This window comes from Nicotiana sylvestris, chromosome 2, assembly GCF_000393655.2.
Source record: "Nicotiana sylvestris chromosome 2, ASM39365v2, whole genome shotgun sequence".
In the NCBI taxonomy this organism is placed as follows: Eukaryota; Viridiplantae; Streptophyta; class Magnoliopsida; order Solanales; family Solanaceae; genus Nicotiana; species Nicotiana sylvestris.
The window spans coordinates 117,666,680-117,692,435 of NC_091058.1; the positions used below are offsets into that span (position 1 = coordinate 117,666,680).

Genomic DNA, 25,756 nt, shown 5'->3' on the forward strand with positions numbered 1-25,756 from the left:
AAGCAATGAACGGTGAGCGATTACCCAACAATTGGAACATAACCCACTTGAAATGATGCTAATGATAAGGTACGACCCCATTTATTTATTTTCTTTTCATATTGGACTAACACTTGCAAGTAACGGTCAGGGAATGCAACTTTTAGGCCTGAAAGCACGCGTTGCACTCTTTTTCCCTTGAATCGGTTTTGTCCCAAATGGGTTTTCTAGCAAGGTTTTTAACGAGGAAACAATGGATCTTGCTAACTTAGAGTGGAAGATCGGCTATAAACCGGAGTCAAGGATCACATCAACAATATCCGAGAACTCTCTATGATTGGCCTTGAATATTGGGGGCGCCATCACCCTCGGATAATTTTAGCAAGGAAAGAAACTTTATGCTCGAACAACCTAGGCTTGGTGGATAGGATTTATTGTAAAGGCCAAACGGTCAAATGAACCGTGCCCACATAGACCACTCAAGCCATGACACGAAGCTTGTACACATTTGCATCCTTGTATATTATGCACAGAAATGAACGAAAGTTTCTACCTTGCAGATAAATATTTTGTCTCTTAAAATTTTCTACATTTTGTTCCCTAAAGACATCGAGCCTAAGGGACACCTCTATATGGATCCAAGAGATCATCCTTACTCGGGGACTGTCGTCCAAAACGAGCTCGAACGGCCCGAGCTATCAAAGCCCAGGGGCACAAAACCTATTAGGCAGTGCCCGAACTTTAAAGGCTACTGCTACCCCCATTCGGGGACTGTTGTCCTAGGAAAGCCCGAATGGCTCGAGGTAATAAGCTCATTAGGGTGACACCCAAACTTAAGAGGCTTCGACCGTCCTAGAACATCTTAGAGACATCTGAGATCCGTAGCAAAAATATAAGGCCTTCAAAATTTATAAACCGGTTTAAAGGCTACCCTCGGTAAAATTGTAATAAAAAATATTCTAAGTAAATCATTCGAGGAAAGCTTCTGGTCACACCAAGCCCCAAAAAGTCTTAAGCAAAATAATATAGATAACGAGCCTTGTTCGAACCTCCAAACAAGACCTAATTATTACGTCCTAAGGCATTCGAAATCTTTACAATCGTAACAAAAAAAAAGCAAAATGAAACAAGCTTAAAAATTGTCGAAGGGAAAAAGAGCCTTGTATATATATGAAAAGATCTTTACAAAGACCAAACAGCCTCAACAAAAAGTACAAAAGTACAAAAACAAAGAAAAATCTACAAAGCACCTAAGCAACATGGTCTTTGTCGGAGCCTGCCTCATCACCACGACCATCGGGGTCTTCTCCGCCCTCGGATCCCCTGGAACTTTCGGAGTCTTCTTCGTCCTCAGGATATGCCAATTTCTTGGGCTCGGCCTCGATCCTCTTAGCATTTTCTATCTCGGCCGATAAATCAAAACCGCGGGCATAAACCTCCTCGAGGGCCTCCCTTCAAGACTACCACTTCACATATTCAACGATATCTTTTAGGCGGTCTTGGGCTACCTCAACATTAGCTTTGTCCTGGGCCACCATCTCCTCGGCATCTGCCCTGGTTATTTCGGCCACTGACTTGGCTTCTTTAAGCTCCTTGGCGAGGGTATCCTGATCGGTAACAACCGAGCCTAGTTGAGAGTGGAGGTCCTCAATTTTTTGGGACTGGGACTCAGATTTCTCCCTCACTGCTCGAAGTTGAGCCTCTGTTGAGACTAGTTGCGCCCGGGTAGTCTCCTTTTCTGAGGTCAAACGATCCATCTTGACCTTCCACTCTTCGGCTCGACCTTGAATACATCTATCTCGGCTCGGAGTTGGTCGATCTGATCAAGCTTCTATTGGACCTGTGGGTTCTGACTGTTAGTCACTGTGTCTAGCTCGTCATCATTAACTTCAAAGATTTTTACCTGTTCTACCAGGTCGACGTGTTCTTTCTAAGCCGCGTCTAACTTGGCTCGAAGGCTCTTGATTTCTCCTTCACGTTTCTCTCTGAGAAGCTTATACATGTCTCTCTTCTCAGCAAGCTCTTTGAATTCAGCCTCAAGCTGGCTCATCACATCCTGATTTCGGAGGAACGTTTCATGGTGAAGCACCAAGGCCTGCAAATATGAGAAGAGATATCAGGATCATCAATAACTAAAGTTGAAAAATAAAAATGTTTGGTAATACCTTACTCAGTGTAGCGCTTGTTGTGCTTCGTTGAACATGCATGAGGCATCCACCTCGTTCATTTTGCCTGGTCTTCGTCGGTTACCAGGAATCGAAGGTAGTTAGCTACCCCGACGGGGTGGAAAGAACTCTGGCATCCTTCGGGACGATGGCAACGATTGATCGCTTCCAGCAAGGATCCAAGCTCGAAGCCGGGAATCGGTTGACCAACCTCGGGCTCGAGTTCGGCCTGCTGACCTTCGAGGATGGGCTTTTCCTTGGCACCTCTAAGTCTCCCAATCCGGTGAAGTTCTCAAGGGAGGATGAGTCTACACCATCAAAGAAGTCTCAAAAGGGATCGTCCACTATATAGACCCCCTTATTAGATCGTTCCTTCATCGTTCGAGCTTCATCGAATATTGATTTTGTGAATGAAGGCGATCCCAAAATATCTATAACCCCGGCCGAGGCAGAGTCGACGTCTCTAGGGTTCTCGACCCTCACTACAACATTAGCCTCACGAACTTGAAGGGGATTCACCTCCATCGTTTCCCCCTTGGCTGCCTCCCGTTCCTCAAGGATAGACGACTTGTGGGCCATAAAGAGTTCATCCTCCTTGGGCTCGTCCTTGAGTTGGAGGAGTGAGTTCGAGTCGAGCACTCGGGAGTTGGAGGTTTCCTTTGGCTTACGAACCAACCTCCTTGTCGGGTTTTTTTTTCTCCGAGCTCGGGGAACTCTGAGCCATCATCCTTTTCTTCTCTCCAGTATACCCTAGAGAAGGAGACTTAACAGGCAAGTCCTTGTCCCCGACCGGAGGCATAAGCTCTATGGTCTTAGGCAAACCTGCAAAGAAAATAATGGAGATAAGAACGCAATGCTAGAAGAAGGAGCTCAATACGACTTGATTGGGAAAGGAACCTTACCATGGGAATGGACCTCCCAATATCCTTTTGAAAGTTTGCGCCATGAGCGCTTGGAGTAGGGCATCTGTGACACAATACTCTCGAGCCTCTCCTTAAGCTAAGGAATAGCATTTGGAACTCGAACAAGAGCTGCACCACAACAAACACCGATAAGAAAAGGGAAAATAAAGCATAAAATTGATGCTTAAAAGGAGTTGTACTTTTATGATACGTTCCACCTCTTGGGGAACGGTCTCCACTCAGTGGGTTCTAAGTCAACGGTCCTCACCCGGATAAAACACCCTTGCCAACCCTAATCGCGGTCCTCGTCGATGCTCGAAAATGGGGCTTTACTAGCCCGGCGTACAAGCTTTATCAGTCACCCCTACCCCGGAAGATTTGGGGGTTGTATAAGCGGAGAAGATGATCGACGGTAAACGATCACCCATCGATTTTGTTCACAAAAAATCGGAGGAGGATCACGATCCTCTATAGTGAGGGGTGAATTTGGTCGAGGCATACTTCATACCTCCTGCAGAAGTCTAAGATGATTGGGTCCACCATGCCTAATGTAAAGGGATAAGTGTAAACACTTAGATATCCCTCAACATGGGTGGTAATAGCCTCCTCGGAGTCGGGACCACTATGTCTTTGTCGTCCCAGTTGCTGTCCTTTCAAACCTTAGGGAGGTCCTATTCGGTGATTGAGAAGATATGTATCAAGGCTTCTTCACGCCGACCCTGTACAGAGGAAGACTTTTCAACCTTAAAGTCGTCGGTGACCGAACAACCCCCGGGAATGAACATTTTCAAGGGGGCTTCTTCCGCTGATTTATCAACAAACATATCAAGGGCGGTCTTCTCGACCTCAGTGGTCGATTGCAAAAAAGAGGGATCATCCTTTTGGGGAACAGATTTTGAGGCTTTCGCCATTATAATGGAGATAAGCTTGAAAAAGATAAAGGTTGAAAGTTGGAAGCTCAAATGTGTTTGCTTGAGTGGATGTTGTGTAAATTGTTTTGCAAAGAACCTTGAGTAACGGGGTAAAAATGTTAAAGAATAATGAAATCTTGAGCGTACGAAGGTAGAAGGTTTGACGTAAAAAAAATGAATGAAGGAGGGGATATTTATAGGGGTTCTACGACGTTACGCATCCAAGGACGGCCAACCGATGGCTGACATGCCTTTAAGGTCATAATGACATGACTAATGAGATGTTTTGGGTTTTTTGTCATTTTTGTCACGGGGTACTAAAAAAGGAATCGGGAAGCTCATGTCGTTTCTCATCAATTTACTCTCCGAGAAATGAGAGGACTATCTGTATATAGGTAAAACCGGGCTCATGGTACACCCCAATCTCCGATGGGATAAACCGAGCTCGAGACAAGATAACGAGGGAACGAAATCGAGGCAAGAGTCTCATCGAATTAGAGTCCGGGGGCATGACGCCCGCCTTCGAGAATATCGGAGTCATGATCCGGGATCGGTCCGAACCCCGTAAGACTTCGAAGAACATTGTGAGGTTATCATGCACGACCAACAGAAGGCCTTAATGTCCGCAACCGATCAAATATCACAGCGTAGATCTCGCCACGTATCGATGAAGAACTGACAATCAGTTAAACAAAAGATTTTTTTACCTTTTATGGAATTGTACCTAGAGTAGGATTCCCATACTATATAAAGGGAGGGTCTGATAATTCATTAGACATATTGTAACTTGCATTCCAAAGCAATATACTATATTTTCATCAATGCTGATCACTGTGAGCCCGGATAGAGGTTGAATCTCACACTAAGGCTGGAATCATCCTCCCCGCGTGGTTTGAATGTACTATATCTTTATTTGTTTATTCTGACTTAATTTATCGCTTTATATCAAACTAATCCGCGTATCCTTAAAACCACTTACAAATTTAATTGTTATCTGATTTTGAGGGTAAATAATTTATTTATTAGATGTACTATATAACATATCACGAGCTTGTAATCTGTAACTTGTGATGTCAATTATATAGAGCGAACATTTTAAGGTTGTTGCATTTGGACAAATAAAAAGGATATACCGCATTTATACCACTTGTTTCTCAAACTTAAGTAAGAACAAAAATGAAAAGAAAAAAGGTGTTATCTCTAAGAGTAAAACCTAAATAACCACCCATCCAATAGTTTAAACTAAAAATAATATGCAAATATAATATATATCATATACAATCAGTATATAATTTATGTATACCGACAAGAAAAATCTAACAATGAATCTGAGAGGCTATTTGTGTAAATTCCTTATACGTTTGATATGTGCCTTATCTTCTCAATAGGCAGATCAAAACTAGATTAGCAATGAATAGGAGATCATCATATTCAAACTCATAAGGTCGCAAATCAAAAACAAACTCTGTCGAATGTTGGGCCCACACATGGGTATTTGAGAAGCTACAAGCCCAAAGATGAAAAACTGATAATGTATAGTCGCTCTCAAATAAAAGCCAAAAAAAATATATTTTTAGTATACGTTTTGTATATGTCAAGATGATGAGAGCTCGAGGTGAGCAACAATAGAGATTTGTGATGAGCTCCATAAGAGCAGATGAGAGAGAGAGAGAGCTACAAATATTTGAGAGATGGAAAATGTATTGTATATTCTCATTGTTAGAAGAAGATTCCAGATATGTACATGTATATATACACATACATGTGTCTCACCTCATGCCACAACTACTTCTAACTAACTAGTGTATTCGTTACATTTAATCACTACTAATACATAAATACATATAGTTCAATATCCCCCCCCCCCAAGTTGGAGGTGAGGACTGCATTGACAACTTACTGAGAACCCCGCAATGTTTAACTCCAGTCAAGGCTTTGGTGAGGATGTTTGCCAATTAAGCATGGGTAGGAACATGAGTCAAATTGATCAACCCTTCTTGAAGTTTGGCTCGTACAAAATGACAATCCACCTCAATGTGCTTGGTCCGTTCATGAAAAATAGCATTTCTAGCTATATGGAGAGCTGATTGGCTATCAAAAAAGATAGTGACAGGATTTGGAAATGGAACAGCTAGCTCCTCGAGTAATCTGCACAACCAAGCGAGTTCACTAATAACTTTTCGGAGAGTTCTATACTCTGCCTCGGCTGAGGAAATGGAGACAGTTTCTTGTTTCTTAGACTTCCAACTTATGGGACTATCTCCCAAGAGAACTATGTAGCCACTGACTGACCTTCTGGAGTTGGGACAAGCAGCCCAATCAAAGTTACAGTAGGCATGGATACTACAGTCTGGATCATTAGAGAAGAAGATCCTCAGTGTAGGATCACTTCTCAAATATCATAACAAGCGAAAAATAGCCTTAAGATGAGGTTCCCTGGGGTCCTGAATAAATTGGCTAAGGTGTTGGGCTCCATAATCGATGTCCAACCTGGTATTAGTAAGGAAGTTTAGCTTTCTAACAAGCTTCCTATAATATGTAGGGTCACTCAAGACAACACCAACCTTAGCCTGCAACTTAACAGAAGGATCAATGAGGGGATGATAGTCCACTATAGCACATATAGTCATATTCTTTGAGGAGATCAAAAGCAAATTTCCTTTGTGAGATGAGAACCCCATCAGTTTTATAAAGAACCTCTAAGCCTAGAAAGTAGTGTAATCTGCCCAGATCTTTGATTTTTAAATTGTTATGTAGGAAGCTTTTCAGTTGATTGACCTCCTGCATGTTGTCCCTGTGATAAGCACATTATCAAAATAGATAGCTATGTACATAGTGGAGGAGTTTGTCATTTTGAAAAACAAGGAATAATAATGGATGAAATGCACAAAGCCTCTGGAGTATAATGCCTGAGATAGCTTGACATACCATTACCTACTAGGTTACTTCAACCCATAGAGAGATTTGTTTAGTCTACAAACAACACTTGGAGTGGGCACCTCAAGACCTGGGGGAATTTCCATGTAGATTTCCTCATGCAAGTCCCCGTGGAGGAAAGCGTTATTAACATCAAGTTGAGAACTGATCCACTTCCTCTTTATTGCAGTGGCAATGAGATCCCTAACTGTAGTTAACTTCACAACATGTGAGAAAGTTTCAGTATAGTCCACACCAGCCTGTTGTGTGTACCCCTTGACTACTGGTCTTGCTTTGAACCTTTCAATACTCACATCTACTTTGTGTTTCACCTTGTAAACTCACCTACAACCAATGGCCTTCTTTCCTGGAGGTAATGGAACCAAATCCCAGGTATGATTGACATGCATGGCCTCAAACTTTTGAGTCATAGCAACCTGCCAAGCTAAGTTAAGTGTTGCCTCCTCATATGAGCATGGCTCATTAATATTGCAAACATTCATCACAAATGAATGACTATCAAGAACTAGGGATTCAGGTGGAATGTGATGGTGCGAAGAAAACAAAGCACAAGAGAGGAGGATAAGTTAGCAGGAATGTATGAGCTTAACTTGGGAATGGAGCGAACATAATCTTGTAGGTGAGAAGGCAGGTGATGTTGTCTCTGAGATCTCGTAAGTGTAGGTGCACGCTAAGGTGGTGGAGATACAGATGGAGAAGTAGGTGGTGGAGATACAGATGGAGAAGCAGGGGAGGATTGTAATTCAGGAGAGTGAGAAGGAACGGATGATGGTTCAAGCTCACAAGACAAGTAGCACAATATGGAAACTATTGTATTGAAACAATAGAGTAGCTTCTATGCAAGTGAATTCCTATCAATTATCAGACCTTATAGACTGAATGAACTTCTGAAATTGTGTTTCAATTAGAGCACGGGAGCTCTTAATCCCCGAAATTCCCCATTTCCATATCTACTTTTTCGTCTTTGCCCTAATTTTTTCGATAATTTTGATTTGCCCTACTTTCGAACATAAATCGCACAAGTCAGCGATTTGCCCTCAATTGTTCACATTCTCTCGTTCGATTTCACCTCTATTTTATATTCTCTCGTTCAATTTCGTCTCCTTACCTTTAGATGGCTATTCTCGATCAAAATTACCCGACTAATATCAACACACATGCAAGTGCAGTTGTGGCGGCCGATGGAGTTGATGACGTTGGAGTGGACATTAACAACCCTCTTTACCTTCATCCATCTGATAACCCTAGGGATATGCTGGTTTCTTCCCCTTTCAATGGAATTGGATATCGATCATGGCGGCGTAGTGTTATGCGAGTCTTATCCGTTAAGAACAAGCTTGGTTTTATTAGTGGGGAGTACAAACGACCGGATTCTTAGTCTGTCGATTATCGCTAGTGGGTGCGATGTGATGATATGGTCACCTCATGGATCCTTATTTCCCTTTCGAAGGACATCACAGATAGTGTTGAGTATGCAAATGATGCTGTTGAAATATGGGCATAATTGGAACATAGTTATGAGCAAACTAATGGTACTAGACTGTATCAGATCCAGAAAGAAATAAATGATCTGAATCAGAGAGCTCTCGATATCACGAACTACTACACCAAAATGAAGAAACTTTGGGAAAACTCAGTATGAAAGCACAGTGCAATTGCCAGTGTAATTTGGTGCCAAGGAAAAATTATACAAGGCAGAGCAGGATAGGCGCTTGATCTAATTTCTTATGGGACTGAACGAGTTGTATACTGTAGTGCGTGAAGCATTTTAATGATGAATCCTTTTCCTTTATTAGCACAAGCCTTTTTCTTACTCATTCAAGATGAGAAACAGAAAGAAATGCTACCCTCCAATCAACTGGTTTTTGAGTCGACTTCTCTTCACGTGAATGCATAGGGAAATACCAATTCTAACTCTCAAGGGAATGGTAACTATCGTGTAAATAACTAGTCCATTGGAGGCAGAACTTCACGTTGCGATTATTGCAAAACCATAGGACACACTAGAGATAGATGTTACAAACCGCACGGTTGTCCCAGAACTACACTCCAGGTCCTACAATTAATACCAAAGGGAAACATATCATGGCTAATGCACATGCCGCACCCACCGAGGAGTTGTCTGTTAAGGAAGAAAGTTCCAGATATGTACATGTATATATAAACACATGTGTGTCTCACCTCATGCCACAACTACTTCTAACTAACTAGTGTATTAGTTACAACTAATCACTACTAATACATAAATACATATAGTTCAATAAAATATATATTTTTGTATGTTTTATACAAAATATATACAAATTTTTAATACTTTTACGATTACCTAATATAAATAATTTCAACTACGGACTGAAAGTGATCTTCGCCTTAAAAAAGATTGTACGTTCGGCCTGCTTTAGATGTACTGAAAGTCGAAGCCCCCTACGACCCGTTTGGGCTGCACTCTCTGCCCTCTCAATGAAATAAAATTGTATTGAGTTTACTTTATATAGACAATCAATATAATTGTCCTAGAAACAAAATGATATAACTAGCAACGGATTAAATTATAACGAGAGAGACGAGTTGATTCAAGTGATAAGTGCTTTCACCTTCAACATATGGATTTGGAGTTCTAAAGACTCCACGAATATATTAAAAAATTATTTTTGATCCCCTTATAAGGGAGGTTAAAAAAATGTATTAATTAATACTTGTGCCTTTTTTTTTTATCTCAATAACTAGAGGGGTGTCAAAGTATTTCATTCCCACATGTAACAAATTGCGTATCAATGAGGAACTTTAATAACTTTAAGTGCATAATCATACAATTAAACATTTCAATACTTTCTAGATAAGCCCGTATTATAAGGCCTTCATCCTTTTCTTTTCATTTTTAGTAACATATTCCTTGTCTTCTTTTGAAAAATTCTTGACAAACGAATTATAGGTAAAAAAAAAAAAAAAAGTCAAGAAAGCCAAATGATGTCAATAAACTTGAAATGAAGTTGAGATCATACCTAATTAATTTTACTAGAAAATCATAAAACAACATATCTATAGCATTTAAAGATCTTTTCTTTGAAATAATCCCGTTACAATATTTAATTCACCATAATTAGTTCCTAAATATTCTCGACCTCTTAACAAAAGTTTGTTTTATTTTCTCTATTAACAAAAAATTTGTTGAAAATCTTGAAATTTAATATGGATTATCTTTCCTTTATTTCCCCTTATTTTCCGCAACTCCAAAGTTACAAGCTATACATGGACTCTTATATTATGTAAATTTCCAATCATATTCCTAGTATAACACAAATTTCCATGACTTTGACGAATTCTACAAAGACCTCTAAACCTATTTGTCTTCTTCTTTATGTGATCAAGACTACAAACAAAGGTCACTGATCACTCTTTTCTTGTTTAAACCATCAATTCCCAGTTCCAAAAAATCCAAAAAAAATGATGAAAGAATTGTTCCAAAAAAGGCTAAGTGCCTTTTACAACAGTTTGAGTATTCACAAACAAGATTTATGGCAAAACTCTGATGTTGTTGTTATCCATTCAAACCAAGAAAAAAACTCATCAAATTCTCAGTCAAATCAATTCTACTTATGGCTTATAGGTGAAGAACTTCATGATACAACTACGATTTTCACTCTCTATGGGATATATTTTTTCTCTACTCAGAAGAATTTTTCCAAGATTCGTTCTTTGTGTTGTTATGCAACTTTGATGCAGAAAATTCCTGTTTCTGTTCAATTGAAGGCTAAGAACGATGAGGGGTTTGCGTTAATTGATGCTACGATACGTAACGAGAGAGTAATTCACAACAACAAGATGTTTTTTGATGATGTTGAGGATCGTTGTTGTCCGTTTGTTGTTGGTTATATAGCAGGTGAGTATCCAAAATCTAAGCTTTTCTGGAGTTGTATTAATGATTTAGAACCTAAAAAGTATAAAGCTGTTACTGTGAATTCTGGTATTGATAGTTTGATTAATACTGCTGAAAAACCAAACTTTGATTTTGGAGTTTTTAATGAGAAAGAGGTGTCTAAATCAGTTGAATTTGCTCATCCTATGCGTAGTTTTAGTCCTATTGTGAATGTTGGCAAGGAAAAAAGAAGTTTGAAAACCAAAAGGGATTTGAGGGATAAGCGTGAGAGCAATTTGTGGAGTGAAAATGATGAGCAAGTGTTTTTGAAGTTCTTGGAAGATGGGAATCAATCTGCTCCGAAAACGAAGGAAAATAGGTTTAAAGTTGAACGTAAAGGGTCGAGGGAAAGGAGGAGCAATTTGGGTTCTAGTATTGACAAAACTGAGGTCCTTTTTGGTGAGGGAATTGAAATCAAAGAGAAAGGGGAATCGAGTAAATCGATGAGCAGGGTGAATGAAAATAAAACTGATGAGAATGTTTTGCTGTTGATGAAGAATCTTAATCTGTCCGATTCTTCCTCTGGTGGAAAACAGGACAAGTTGAGGGTACCAAACATACATGGTGATCAGTTGTTTAAGTTTCGAGGAAGTTGGTTGGACGCTAAAGAAGACAATTCAAAGGAAGGAAACAGAACTGGTGATCAGCTGTTTAAGTTTGGGGCAAATAGATTGGATGGTAAAGGCGACAAGGCGAAGGAAGGAGGTTTAAATGATGATCAACTGTTCACGTTTGGAGCAAATAGATTGGATGGTAACGGCGACAAGTTAAAGGAAGGAAACAAAACTGGTGATCAGATGTCTAAGGTTGGGGCAAATAGATTGGATGGTGAAAGCGACAAGTTAAAGGAAGGATGCAAAAATTATGATCAAATCTTCATGTTTGGAGCAAATAGAGTGGATGGTAAAGGCGATAAGGCAAAAGGAGGCAAAAGTGATGATCAACTGTTCAAGTTTGGAGCAAAAAGCTTGGATGGTCAAGAGGACAAGTCAAAGGAGGGTAACAAAAATGGTGATCAGCTGTTTAGGTTTGGAGGAAATTGGCTGGATGCTAAAGAGGACGACAAGTCAAAGGAAGGAAATAAAGATGGTGATCAGCTGTTTAAGTCGGGAGAAGGTGAGAAAGATGGTGGAGAAAATAGGCTACTCTGGATCCCCGAGGAAGAAGGTGTAAAGAATGTCAAGCTTCTTAATGAAAGATTGGCAGATTTCTACTTAAGCTGGAGGAAATACAAAGAAGAGCAATGGGGAAAAGCAGATGTTTTGGTGATTGGTACTCAATCAGTGGGACCACTTGAAACCTTGTCTCGTCCCATATCCTCTAGCTTCTTAGTGTGGTTGCTTGATCATGAGTTTCCGGAAACCACAGCTGTTTTTAAAGACACTGGAATAGAATTTCTTTGCACCAAGGAAAGTTTCTCCAGGCTTTATACAATTGGAAGTCGTATGACAATGGATGGAATATTTACTGTTTCTGTCCAACTGAAGAAAGGAGGGGAACATTGGGTAGATTGGTTAAAAAAGACTTTGTGCCAGGTGAATACTGCGCTGACGTCTGGAGAAAACCGATGCCCGCTTGTTGTTGGATGTATTAAAGGGGAGTCTATGGAGATGGAGGCTCTTTCAAATTCCAAAATGTTTGAAGTTGCATATGTAGACAATGCTTTAACTAATCTGCTTGAACATGGGAATTTTGAGAAATCTGAAAGCTTTGCAGCTCTACAGCCAACTTTACGTAAGCAGTTTCAGTTGTTGTCTCTGGGGACGTGCAGTGGTGAAAAGACAGCAAACGCAGTATCATTTTCTGAGTTAGCCAAGATTAAGTCGATGGATGATAAATCTTATATGTCACATGCATCCGAAGAAGAGAAGTTATTGCTGGAGAAGAAGGGTGATACATCGTCTTTGTTGCTTACTGGTAGTAGTGTGGATACTAAACGATCTGTTGAAGAAAACAAGGTATTTGAGGAGGGCAATAAGGGATGTTTGACAAGCAAAGTAGAAGAAAACAAGATGTTCGAAGGGGACAATGTGGAAACCTCAGCCAAAGAGGACGGTGCAGCAGAAAATTTATTGGCTGAGGAACAAAATATGGTATGTAACCCTGAAAAGAGTAATTTATTGCAAGAGGAGTGTGAAGGAAGAATGGATTGCACTGTCCAGCCAACTGGTGCAAAGGATGCTGCATCAGAAAATTCTTTACCAGATGATCTCAATGGCAGCTCGAGGAAGGACTCTGTTGGTTCTGATCGCGGAGATGATGATTGGACATTAATTGAGAAGGAATCTGAAAAGCAAGAAACAGAAGTAGCTGAGAAATTAAGCTGGAAAAGGTATTGATAACACATTATCATCTTCTATTTTCTTTGAAGGGGGCCTTGGCGTAACTGGTAAAGTTGTTGCCACGTGACCAGGAGGTTACGGGTTCAAGCCGTGGAAACAGCCTCTTGCAGAAATGCAAGGTAAGGCTGCATACAATAGACCCTTGTGGTCCGGCCCTTCCCCGGACTCCGCGCATACCGGAAGCTTAGTACACCGGGCTGCCCCTTTTCTTTGTCGCTTAGTCTGTTGTAGACAGTAATTAACTCTTTGATCATGTTTTATAGGTGGTTCATGGATAAAACTGCAAAATCATTTGGTCGTAAAGAAAAGGTGTCTGATGAAGCACCATCAAAGGAGGATGAAGGGCTACTTCAGGCATAGCTGCAATGTTTTCTATCTTTGATTAGCACAAGACTGCTCTTAATTCTCTGTCAATAATTTTCACTGCTTTCCTTGGAACTAAAGAACATATCTTAAACTATCTTGCCTTCCCATTAGTTATATGTGTCTCCTTTTGTCTTATGATGTCTAATTTTGCTTGGAACAAAATCTGATTAAGGCTGCTTCATGTGCTGCAATTTTTCTTTCTTCTGTTTTATTAGCACAAGAGTGCTCTTAATTCTCAGTCAATTATTTCCATTGCTTTCCTCAGAGAAATTAATTGATATGAATCAACACTTAGTGTCTCGATTAGATTAATAGTTTTATCTAGTTTGGCGAGATATACCCCATTTCTAGATTGGTAGAGTTTGTTGGATAGCGTATCCAAAAGAATTGTATTGTCTCCTCTCGTTCAAACGAATATGAATACGTAATACATATATATATATTCGTTCTGTTGTCTTTTGATGTCTATGTTTGCTCGGAACAAACTCTGAATGATTAGGGGTGTTCATCGGTCAATTTGATTCCCTATATTTGGTTTTCTAAATTCTCTATGTTTTAGTTTCACGCTTTTCGGTTTCGGTTTGTGTAGGATTTATCAATTAAGATATATGCTTGCCTTAATTCTATCTACGTACTCTACCACCTTGGAATTTTAATAATCTTGGTTACGCCATCCAAATAATTGATTATCACTGTCAATTGCTTACGCCATCCAAATAATTTTTTTCTTTCTTCCAAATTTATGGGACCATGACAAATCCACTTACGTCCGAATTATGGGAAAGAAAGTTGGAAAGCAAATTATTTAAATGGTTTTTTTCCCGAACAAAAATTCAAAGAAAATTATAGAGATGATCCATAAGTTCATTTAGTACTCTCTCTCATTTCACTTGTACATTTTATTTGTTTTGGTATATCACGGATGGAATAGAAGAACAAATATGATAACTAGAGGTGAAGCTAGGATTTTTAGATTATAGATTCGATACCGCAATCCTTTCTGCTTACTGAGTTTCGGTATATTATATATATATATAATAAAAAAATTAATATAATAGGATTTGATCCAAAACTATTGAGTTTTAGTAAACTCATAGCTATAAGACTGGTTTCAACTTAGGACATAACACATGCATAGAGCTTGACCTAGTCCTAACTCTATAACAAACAAGAGACATGGAAGATATTCCCATCAAAATAATTGAAGTCTATGGCATCGAGACGTGTTGAAAAAGACATGGAGTAAAAGGATTGGATAACATAACTTACCCACAAAAAAAAGGAAATAAAGAAAATAAGTTAAATAAAATTTTGGAACTTCCGCCCGTCCAACAGCTAGTAAATACTCTTACAAACGTTTGATTCACATACTAATTATGTGGAAATTATAATGTAGGAATTTTATATATGTGAAGTGAATAATAATGAAAAAATTGTTATGCGCATGTTTGGCAAATAAAGTAATTGTTATGTTGTTTAATGATGTTGATATTATTATGTAGAAATACTAACCTTTATTTTTTTTTTTTGTCTTTAAGTAGTTTAATTTGCGTATTATTTATACAGAGTATATTCTTATTTCACATTCTATTTTGTGTAAAACAATATTTAAAATTTTGGATAACTTAATACATATATTATTTTATACCACCAATCAAATGTTGCATTACTTATAAGGAACACTACTAGAAAACTCCCTAAAATCGTTCAGAAAGAACGATCGAAATCGGTTGGAAAATTAAAAAAATTGACCAATTTCCGATCGACTTTAATCCGCCGAAATTAAATGTCACGATCCAAAATTCGCCTAGTCGTGATGACATCTAATCCGGCCCGCTAGGTAAGCCAAATACAATCAACACAACTCAAACCAAGTTATAAGAGACAATGGATAAAATAATTGAATTTTCTATACAAATCCCAAGAACTCGTAGTACAAATCATGAACTTCTAAGACTTAGGATTTAGGTACGAATAAATACGTCATCTGTTTGAAGTTTACATAAACAGATTAGCAAAATCTAAAGCTACCAAGGACAAGCGGGAGCTATAATCAGAATGCAAGTACACCTTCAATGCCAGCTCCCGCCATACACAATAACTCCAGCTGTAAAATCTGTACGCAAGGTGTAGACGTGCAGTATGAGTACAACTAACCCCATGTACCCAGTAGGTATATTGTCTAACCTCATTGAAGTAGTGGTGAGAAATTTTAGTTAGAAGATACTAACCGTTATAACATGTGCAGTAGACTAGCAATAGAAACAGTTCTAGAACATAATAGTAAGAGTAAAAGAAAACAACTATGCGAAGCAGTAAATGATTACTAGAAGAAATTATGACAGTAAATTCATAACTTTCATTGTGTGAGAAATGCACTCAAGATATCAAATCAAATGACACGACAACACCCTTTGTGCATTTATCTCATCCTCACCAAATATATGAATATAGGTCAAATCAATTGGCATGACAATACCCTTCGTGCACTTATCTCTCCCTCACCGAGCATATGTACAACAGTACCAATTGTCACACCTCCTTTTTACGCACCCGCGGGGGTGCAAGGGAGTTTTTTCCAATTAAAGGACAATCGAAACGGGATGGGTTTGTTTGTTTCAGAGTCGCCACTTGGGAGATTTAGGGTGTCCCAAGTCACCAATTTTAATCCCGAATCGAGGAAATGAATGACTCCATATTACAGTCTGCGTACCAGAAATCCGGATAAGGAATTCTGTTAACCCGGGAGAAGGTGTTAGGCATTCCCGAGTTCCGTGGTTCTAGCACGGTCGCTCAACTGTTATATTCGGCTTGATTATCTGATTTTTATACAAATTGAACATATGTGCAAATTTTTAAATTTTAACCGCTTTTGTCGTTATTATTATTTTACAAGAATTGCAACATCGTGAAAACATATCTCGAACCACGTTACATCAATGCACCCGTGGTTATCGACATATCTCGACTCGGTTGAGATTTGGATTTGGGTCACATAAATGTGCACCCGAATTAAGGAAAATAAATTGTTAAAGGCGCGCCTAAAGCAACTAGCGTCTTGTTATTTTGGGAAGGTCGTAAAAATTCGTTAAACGGCACATCCCGAATTCTAAATACTTTAATATATACATACATTTTGAGGGCCCCGCAGCTTTGTACATTTTTGTTTGTCGAGGCTCGTCTCATTCTTATTTTTAAAAGGAATTTGCGACGTCATGGACACGCATCTCGAACCACGTCACAATTAATGTACCCGTGATTAGAAACACATCTCGAATCCGTCGAGATTTGGATTTGGGTCACATAAATGTGCACTCGAATTTAAGAAGGTAAAATTATTTAATACGCGCTTAAAGAGGCCATCGTGTTATTATTCCGGGAGGGTCGTGAGATTTGCTAAACGACCCACCTTGGAAACTGAATGCTTCGATATATACACTTAACGAGGGCCCCGCAGCTTGTGCGTTTCTTTTTTTTTTATTTTTTTTATTTTTTGTTGAGGCTCATCTCGTCCTTATTTTTAAAGGATATCCTATAGCAACTACGTTTCTTGTCGCGTTTGTCTCTACTAATTGAAAACAGAGATAGTCCCAGTTAATTACATGCTTGCAGGCTTATTTATAGCAGGATTCAAAATGCTTTTATAGAATAAGAAAACGTGATTACGCATACGGACAGCTGATCGAACATTATGGGCCCAAATCCAGCTCATGCGGGATGGGCCAGACCTGGGCCACTGTTTATCCGATGCGGGCCTGCTTGGTCTGTTTCGACCTGGGCTCGACCTTCATGAGGTTGAGGCCCTGAACTGGTTCTTTGTTATAAAATGAGTTTATCAGTTATAACAAGGCAGTTGATCAAAGAGGAAGAAAATTAACTAATGATTGGCAGCCTTCAAGCATTCATAGTCATGTTAATCATAGACATAACTAGTTTATGAACTATAACCTAGTATACTGTCAAGCCTTTCATCTATCATCCTATACACATACTAAAATATCAAGTTACCCTATAATCGTTATTTTTTCTAAGTGTGAGGACTAAAGCCAGTATCCAAACAGAAATGTAAACTATTATGCATTACAATGATAATCCATATAATCAGTCTACATATGAAATAAACATCTTCAACCCTTCTCTTTTGTATTCATGCTCAACTTTCAAGTTACATTGATAGTTTATTAGTCGTGTACCTGGATAGAGAACAAAAGAAGAAGGAAAATGATTAGCTGAGTGGTACGCAGCAAGCACAGCAGCAGCAGATAAATAGCACAACACAGCAACAACCAAACAACCACAATGATGAAACTCAACAAGTGATCGAGCAATGAACAGGCAATCCCAGAAAACAGAGTAAAGAGACAGCAGGAAGCCCAGGATACCGAATGTAACAGCAACAGAAATCCAATGACCACACAAAGCTTGGCAAACAACCAACAGCAAACAACGAAGACAGCCTGACCACCTTAAACTCTTACACAGTTTTTTTTAGACAATACTCATTCACAGTATTCTGAAATTTATTTCTGTTTTTCCCTTTTCAGTTTTCTTACTCACAGAATCTCTCTGAAGACTAAAAAATGTCCAGCCCCTTTTAAGTTCTGAAAATAGCTTATTTATAAGCCAAACAAACCAGTGCAGTCAAGCTGCCTGGATTCTGCCAATTGCAGACTGCCCATACCTATTAAACCCCATGCCTAAGCATCTTCTTGATGCCAGCCATTTTGTTCCCCACGCCTGGCTTATTCCTTTTGTTCAAGAGTTATGGGTTCATTTAAGTATTTATTTTAATTCCCATGCTCTTATGTCTTGTTCCCCATTGACATTAATTTAATCCTAATTCAGTACCCTACTTGTCAGCTCACTTAAACTAAGCTTTTTCTGTTCTTTTCGAACCCCAGACTACCCTTGTTAAACCTTGATTATTACTGCCCTAAACCTTTTGCAGCATCAGGGCATTTTGAACTTCTGAAAGTTCAAATTCAGAACTACCCTGGACTGAACCTTTTCAGTCGTTTTGCAATGCAAACAAACCCATTTCAAACAATGTCGGGCATTCAGTCAGTGACAGGGCTCAATCAGTCATGTGAAATTATCAATCCATTTGATCATTTAGTCATAGAAAACTAATCGACGACGTTTATCAAGTCGACTATACTAAATACAACAGGTAATAATCAATCGTTCACATAAACAATACGTACAGGGACCCAAAGGGCTTCAGACAACTTTTGTTCAATTACTAGGAACCTATATGAATTATTTATGCGACGACTATCCTAATCGAACAAGTTTATCACAGGATACATTCAAAGCATATACAGAAAACAATCGACCAAACAAAAGGTCTTTGACAGAGATGGAAGAAATTAAGAAAAATACCAGACAATAACAAACAATCACAATAAAGCATGCTAACAACTTAATTATCACTCGAATAAAACAGAAAGGCAAAGAAAAACTTACCGAAAAAATGTTTAAACCAAACTGACCCAAATCCGACTTAGCTTCGACCATTCGAGGCCGAACAAACTTTAATCAGGGTGTTCTCACACGAGAACACCTTGATTAAGGTCTATTAGACCTCAAACCCCTGTTAAGACTGGCCGGTTTCCAAGGCTATTCGTGTTCTAAGGTTTGGATCTTCAGATTTGGTTTTTTAAGAGTTGTGGGTAGATTCGGACCAAACCAAGCCTGGTTTGGTCACGAGGGAGGTCAGGGGAGTGTCTGGTACGAAGATGGTGAGGTTTGGTGTAGGTCAGAGTTCGACTCGAATCTTCAAATGAAGATTCGAGATGAAGGAAGGTGATTCGAGGCAAGGGGATGGCAGATCCATGTTCAGGACAGTGAGGTGGTCCTAGGGTGTTCGGGAGGTGGTCACCGGCGTTCATGCCGCCGGGTTCTGGTGAAAGGGAAACTAGGGCGGCTGCTAGGTTTTCGGGGGGATCAGGGCTTGGTGAAGGAGATGAGTGAAGGGGGGGGTTCGGATAAGGGGTGTGGGGTACGATAGAAGGTTTATATACGATCTAGGGGTTTAGATCCTGGCCGTTGGATCAAATGAGATCTATGGCCAGGATCCATTCACTTAGGGAAGACGGTGTCGTTTAGGTGTGATGGTGGGTGAGACCGGGTAAGGCCAGATCGGGTCAAAATTTGACGGGTTTAGGGGGGAAGGCCTGGGTCCATTGGATCAAGGGGTTGGACGGCTCAGATCAATTGCCTAAGACGACGTCGTTTGGGGTTGAATGAGTAGACTGATCGGGACCGTTCATTCGAATCAAATCAACGGCTCCAATAAGGATGCTGATACGGCGTCGTTTGAATTAGTGTTTGGGCAGGCCGGACTTGGACTGGACTTGTGTGCCGGTTTTGGGCCTATTTTTGTTTCATTTCTTGGGCCCAGACCGATTTTCATCACTCTTTTCTTTGTTTTCCTAATTTTAAAACAAAAATGAAATAATATAAAGAATGAAATTAAAACAAACAACAATGTAACACTTTAACATAATTATCGCACACATATAAAAATATTTAAGTAAGTCAAATCACAACCTAGAACGAACGATGCATATATATATATATTTTTGAATTTTCCTTCAACGACTGAATTACGGTTCGATTACCATGACAGACATACTTTGTATTTTGATTGATAAGATTAAATGAAAATGGACCGAACCACAAATGACTAACAGCACATGCCACGAAAAATCGAAAAATTGTACAGCAAAGTCATTTGTCACTATTTTTGTTTTCTTTTGGAGTGATTGTCCGTGAAGCAAAAATCACGTGCTTACAGCTGCCCCTCTTTGCCCGGAGACACGAAGGGTTTTCGCGCAAAGATAAAGCGGGCGATTTTTGCTCGTCCGAGTACTCCGTGTGAAGCATTTTTGAAAAAGATTTGACCGAACCTTTGCTTCAGAGGTTTCCTACATATCCTGGGCTGAACAGGAATCAGGTCAATGTAGTTCGGGAAATTTTGGTAGCTGGGACTACCGTGTGACTGTAGTGTTTGCTGTTGTTGTGCGCTGTTGTATGCTGCTGTAGGATGCTACTGCTCAACCGATCTCCCTATTACATTGCTCTAAAAGGAAAACAAGAAGCTAAGCTAAACTGAGGATCCTGAAATCTCATCCATCTTCAACTTGTTCTTGTTGCCTTGCTTTCTTGTCGGCTAACGCTTTCCTCTGACGCCTTTATTTTGTGAACTTGGAGATGATGCTGGTCCTTCACCTTTTCTGAATGTCAGTTCTCATCACTTTGCTTGATTTGCTGGGAACATGGCTTTCTTCCTTAAATCTTTCAATGGTTTCTTCAGCGGTATGGCTTTTCATCAAAATTGTCATGCTGGGCATGCTATAACGTTCCCAAGCTGCTTCTTTCGAGACGCGTTCCTTTTTCCTTTTGAATTGCGCGCTTGCCTTTGCAGCCTTCTGCTTCTTGGTGCTGGGGATTTTATTGTTTCCTGCTTAGGGATCTCTGTTGTAACCTTCCGCCTTCAGGTGGGGTTACTGATTCCAAAATCTGTAATATAAGACCAAAAGTTGCTTAAATGCAAAATTATGAAATGTATTCCCGCATTTTACTGGTGGGCGACCTAGAACTTAAAAGTATTCCCGCATTTTACTGGTGGGCGACCTAGAACTTAAATGTATTCCCGCATTTTACTGGTGGGCGACCTAGAACTTAAAAGTATTCCCGCATTTTACTGGTGGGCGACCTAGAACTTAAATGTATTCCCGCATTTTACTGGTGGGCGACCTAGAACTTAAATGTATTCCCGCATTTTACTGGTGGGCGACCTAGAACTTAAAAGTATTCCCGCATTTTACTGGTGGGCGACCTAGAACTTAAATGTATTCCCGCATTTTACTGGTGGGCGACCTAGAACTTAAAAGTATTCCCGCATTTTACTGGTGGGCGACCTAGAACTTAAATGTATTCCCGCATTTTACTGGTGGGCGACCTAGAACTTAAAAGTATTCCCGCATTTTACTGGTGGGCGACCTAGAACTTAAATGTATTCCCGCATTTTACTGGTGGGCGACCTAGAACTTAAAAGTATTCCCGCATTTTACTGGTGGGCGACCTAGAACTTAAATGTATTCCCGCATTTTACTGGTGGGCGACCTAGAACTTAAATGTATTCCCGCATTTTACTGGTGGGCGACCTAGAACTTAAAAGTATTCCCGCATTTTACTGGTGGACGACCTAGAACTTAAATGTATTCCTGCATTTTACTGGTGGGCGACCTAGACCTTAAATGTATTCCCACATTTTACTGGTGGGCGACCTAGAACTTAAAAGTATTCCCGGATTTTACTGGTGGGCGACCTAGAACTTAAAAGTATTCCCGCATTTTACTGGTGGGCGACCTAAAACTTAAATGTATTCCCGCATTTTACTGGTGGGCGACCTAGAACTTAAATGTATTCCCGCATTTTACTGGTGGGCGACCTAGAACTTAAATGTATTCCCGCATTTTACTGGTGGGCGACCTAGAACTTAAATGTATTCCCGCATTTTACTGGTGGGCGACCTAGAACTTAAATATATTCCCGCATTTTACTGGTGGGCGACCTAGAACTTAAATGTATTCCCGCATTTTACTGGTGGGCGACCTAGAACTTAAATGTATTCCCGCATTTTACTGGTGGGCGACCTAGAACTTAAAAGTATTCCCGCATTTTACTGGTGGGCGACCTAGAACTTAAAAGTATTCCCGCATTTTACTGGTGGGCGACCTAGAACTTAAATGTATTCCCGCATTTTACTGGTGGGCGACCTAGAACTTAAATGTATTCCCGCATTTTACTGGTGGGCGACCTAGAACTTAAATGTATTCCCGCATTTTACTGGTGGGCGACCTAGAACTTAAATGTATTCCCACATTTTACTGGTGGGCGACCTAGAACTTAAATGTATTCCCGCATTTTACTGGTGGGCGACCTAGAACTTAAATGTATTCCCGTATTTTACTGGTGGGCGACCTAGAACTTAAATGTATTCCCGCATTTTACTGGTGGGCGACCTAGAACTTAAATGTATTCCCGCATTTTACTGGTGGGCGACCTAGAACTTAAATGTATTAAAATTATTTCCTCGTTCTTCCGAGAAAATTTTTGACAATCGGCAGAAAATTTTCTGCCTCGGTTTTGGTGATTTCCCTGGCATCGCGTCCTGCTGCCATCATCAATCCTTTGTGTTCCTGCAGCAGACAAAAAGGATTGAGTTAGTTTTAAACATGGTGGGAGGAGGTGCCTTTCCAGTGGATGATTTTTCCTCTCTTTCCCCTTTTCTTGCTCTGTGCCCCCCATAACTGGTTGGTGGACAAAGTTGCTTGCTGGGGGTTTCCGGCCTGCTGGGGGTTGGTTTTCAATTTATCCCCTTTTCTTCTTTCCCTTTGCAGTACATGCTGTGGGAGTCTGCTTTTACTCCCGAGACCACTCCCTTTAGGAGTTTACTTCCTCCAAAAGTGCAGGGCACAACATTGCCTTGCCTGGGGCTAGCCTTTTAAGACTGTTGGGGTTACCCCTTCGGTCTCTGGTAGTAAGCTTTTGAAAAATCCTTTTCAAGACAAAAATTTTTAGAAAGAGAAATGAAAAAGATAGAAAAGGAGAAAATCTTTCTGAACTAAAACTTATCTGGATGACATGACTGGTCCTTATGATCATGACGTGCACCACAGATTTCCGACCCAGTCTATTTGTATCAATCGTCTTGCCTGATGGTCTTACTTGCTGGGAATAAATGAGTGTCCATCCTTTTGCGAATGTGGACGCTTTTGTTGATCTGTCTCGTTGCCTCATAGTGCCCTTCGAGGGGTTTTCACTAATGAGACTCTCTCTTTTCTCTCAGCTTCCGGCGCCTTATGGTGCCTGTGAAGGTTTTCACCAATAAGACTCTCTCATTTTATATCTCTCATCTTACGTCGCCTTTCGGTGCCTGTGGAGGTTTTCACCGATAAGACTCTCTCATTTTATTTCTTCATCGAGGAATCGGAGGGTTGTCGATACGACCCTCTCTTCTGGAGATTCCTTTGACCATCAATTCGTTCCCAGTCTTATGATCCTCTTCTTTGCTGGGGATCGGTGTATTATTCTCGGCTTTATTTGCCTGACTTGGCATCTCTTGGATATTGATCGGGAGGTCTTTAGGACGTCGATGTTGGTTTTGGTGTGGGGCTAGAAGAAAGGCTTATCAAAAATGAAATAATTTCGACGGGTGACTTGCTACAACCTTTGGAATCAAACCTTTGTTGGAATTTTAAAACATAGCCTCTGCCCCAGTTTTCTTGCTTGGGGGATTCTACTTTCACTCTATGTTGAGCTATGTGCGTTATGTACACTGTGCCTTATTATGCGTATTTATGTACACTATGCATCCTATGTTCACTACGATGCACACTATGACCGAGCCGTGAGGCGCCTACGTATCCTCTTTGAGGAATCAGGTCAAACGTAGTTCCCACGGTTTTGTATTTCTTATGATTTTTATCTTCTTTTCTTTTCTTTCTCTTTTTTTTTTATTTTCCTTTAAAGGTTTTTTCTTTTTCTTTTCTTTTCTCTTTTTTTTTTCATGTCTTTTCCATTAGTGATTCCAAAAGAGGGGTATGAAAGAATAACTTAAGGCTCAAAAGGGGGAAACAAGGGTTAAAGTGTTTGGATAGAAGAAAGAATTGCCTCCGTCATCTCATTATCCAATAAATACCAGATACAAACAAACGAACCAAAAATTGCCATAATTAAAGAAATTACGCATAATATCTCTTGACTGCATCAGAATTGATAGCCATGTCGACACATCTCCCCTCGATATCTGTCAAACACAAAGCACCGTTGGACAATACTCTGGTCACGATATAAGGCCCTTGCCAATTTGGGGCGAATTTGCCTTTTGCCTCGACCTGATGTGGGAGGATCTTCTTCAATACCTGCTGCCCTACTTCAAACTTCCTGGGGCGCACCTTCTTATTATATGTTCTCGCCATTCTCTTCTGATACAACTGACCATGGCACACTGCTGCCAATCTTTTCTCGTCTATCAAGCTCAACTGTTCTAATCGAGCTTTGACCCATTCATCATCATCAATCTCGGCTTCAACGACAATCCGGAGGGATGGAATTTCGACCTCCGCCGGTATTACGGCCTCAGTTCCGTACACCAACAAATAAGGAGTTGTACCTATGGAAGTCCGGACTGTAGTGCGGTAACCCAACAAAGCAAAGGGTAATCTCTCGTGCCATTGTCTGGACCCTTCCACCATCTTTCGCAGTATCTTCTTGATGTTCTTATTGGCTGCTTCGACCGCTCCATTCGCCTTGGGACGATATGGGGTGGAATTGCGGTGTGTAATCTTGAATTGTTGGCATACCTCTCTCATCAGGCTGCTATTAAGATTCGCACCGTTATCCGTGATGATCACTTTTGGGATCCCAAATCTGCAGATGATATGGGAGTGAACAAAGTCCACCACTGCCTTCTTGGTTACTGATTTGAAGGTTTTAGCCTCAACCCATTTGGTGAAGTAATCAATGGTCACTAGAATGAACCTATGACCGTTGGATGCTGCCGGCTCGATGGGCCCAATGACATCCATCCCCCATGCCACAAACGGCCAGGGTGCTGACATCGTATGTAACTCTGTTGGCGGAGAATGAATCAGATCTCCATGTATCTGGCACTGATGGCATTTCCTCACGAAAGTGATACAGTCGTGTTCCATGGTGAGCCAATAACACCCTGTTCGAAGGATCTTCCTTACCAATACATATCCGCTCATGTGTGGCCCACAAACTCCAGCATGTACCTCTGCCATAACCGTCGTGGCTTGACCTGCATCTATGCATCTCAACAATCCCAAATCCGGGGTTCTTTTGTACAACACTCCTTCGCTGAGGAAGAAACCATTCGACAAACGCCGAAGGGCTCTTTTTTGGTCTCCAGAGGCCTGTTCTGGATATATCCCCATTCTGAGGTATTCCTTGATATCATGAAACCAGGGTTCTCCATCTGCTTCTTCTTCTATGGCGTTGCAGTAAGCGTGCTGATCACGGACCTGGATGTGCAGAGGATCAACATACATTTTGTCAGGGTGGTGCAGCATTGATGCTAAGGTGGCCAAGGCATCCGCAACCTCATTGTGAACTCTCGGGATATGTTTGAACTTCACCGATCGAAATCGCTTGCTCAGATCATGCAAGCATTGTCGGTATGGTATGATCTTTAGATCTCGCG

The 25,756-nt window shown here is 40.4% G+C and overlaps 1 protein-coding gene across 1 annotated transcript; it reads left to right on the plus strand.

Annotated features, from left to right (window-relative positions):
- The first annotated feature begins 10,188 nt into the window (after nucleotides 1–10,188).
- LOC104240896 (uncharacterized) lies at nucleotides 10,189–13,709 on the plus strand. Its single transcript, XM_009795796.2, has 2 exons — nucleotides 10,189–13,142; nucleotides 13,416–13,709. Exons 1-2 carry the CDS (start codon nucleotides 10,339–10,341, stop codon nucleotides 13,510–13,512), a joined length of 2,901 nt encoding a protein of 966 aa, XP_009794098.1. The 5' UTR covers nucleotides 10,189–10,338; the 3' UTR covers nucleotides 13,513–13,709.
- Nucleotides 13,710–25,756: the final 12,047 nt, after the last annotated feature.

Coding starts and splice junctions, on each gene's coding strand:
- LOC104240896 (XM_009795796.2), top strand. CDS start 10,339: ATGATGAAAGAATTGTTCCAAAAAAGGCTAAGTGCCTTTTACAACAGT. Junction 13,143..13,415: donor GAGAAATTAAGCTGGAAAAG/GTATTGATAACA, acceptor CATGTTTTATAG/GTGGTTCATGGATAAAACTG.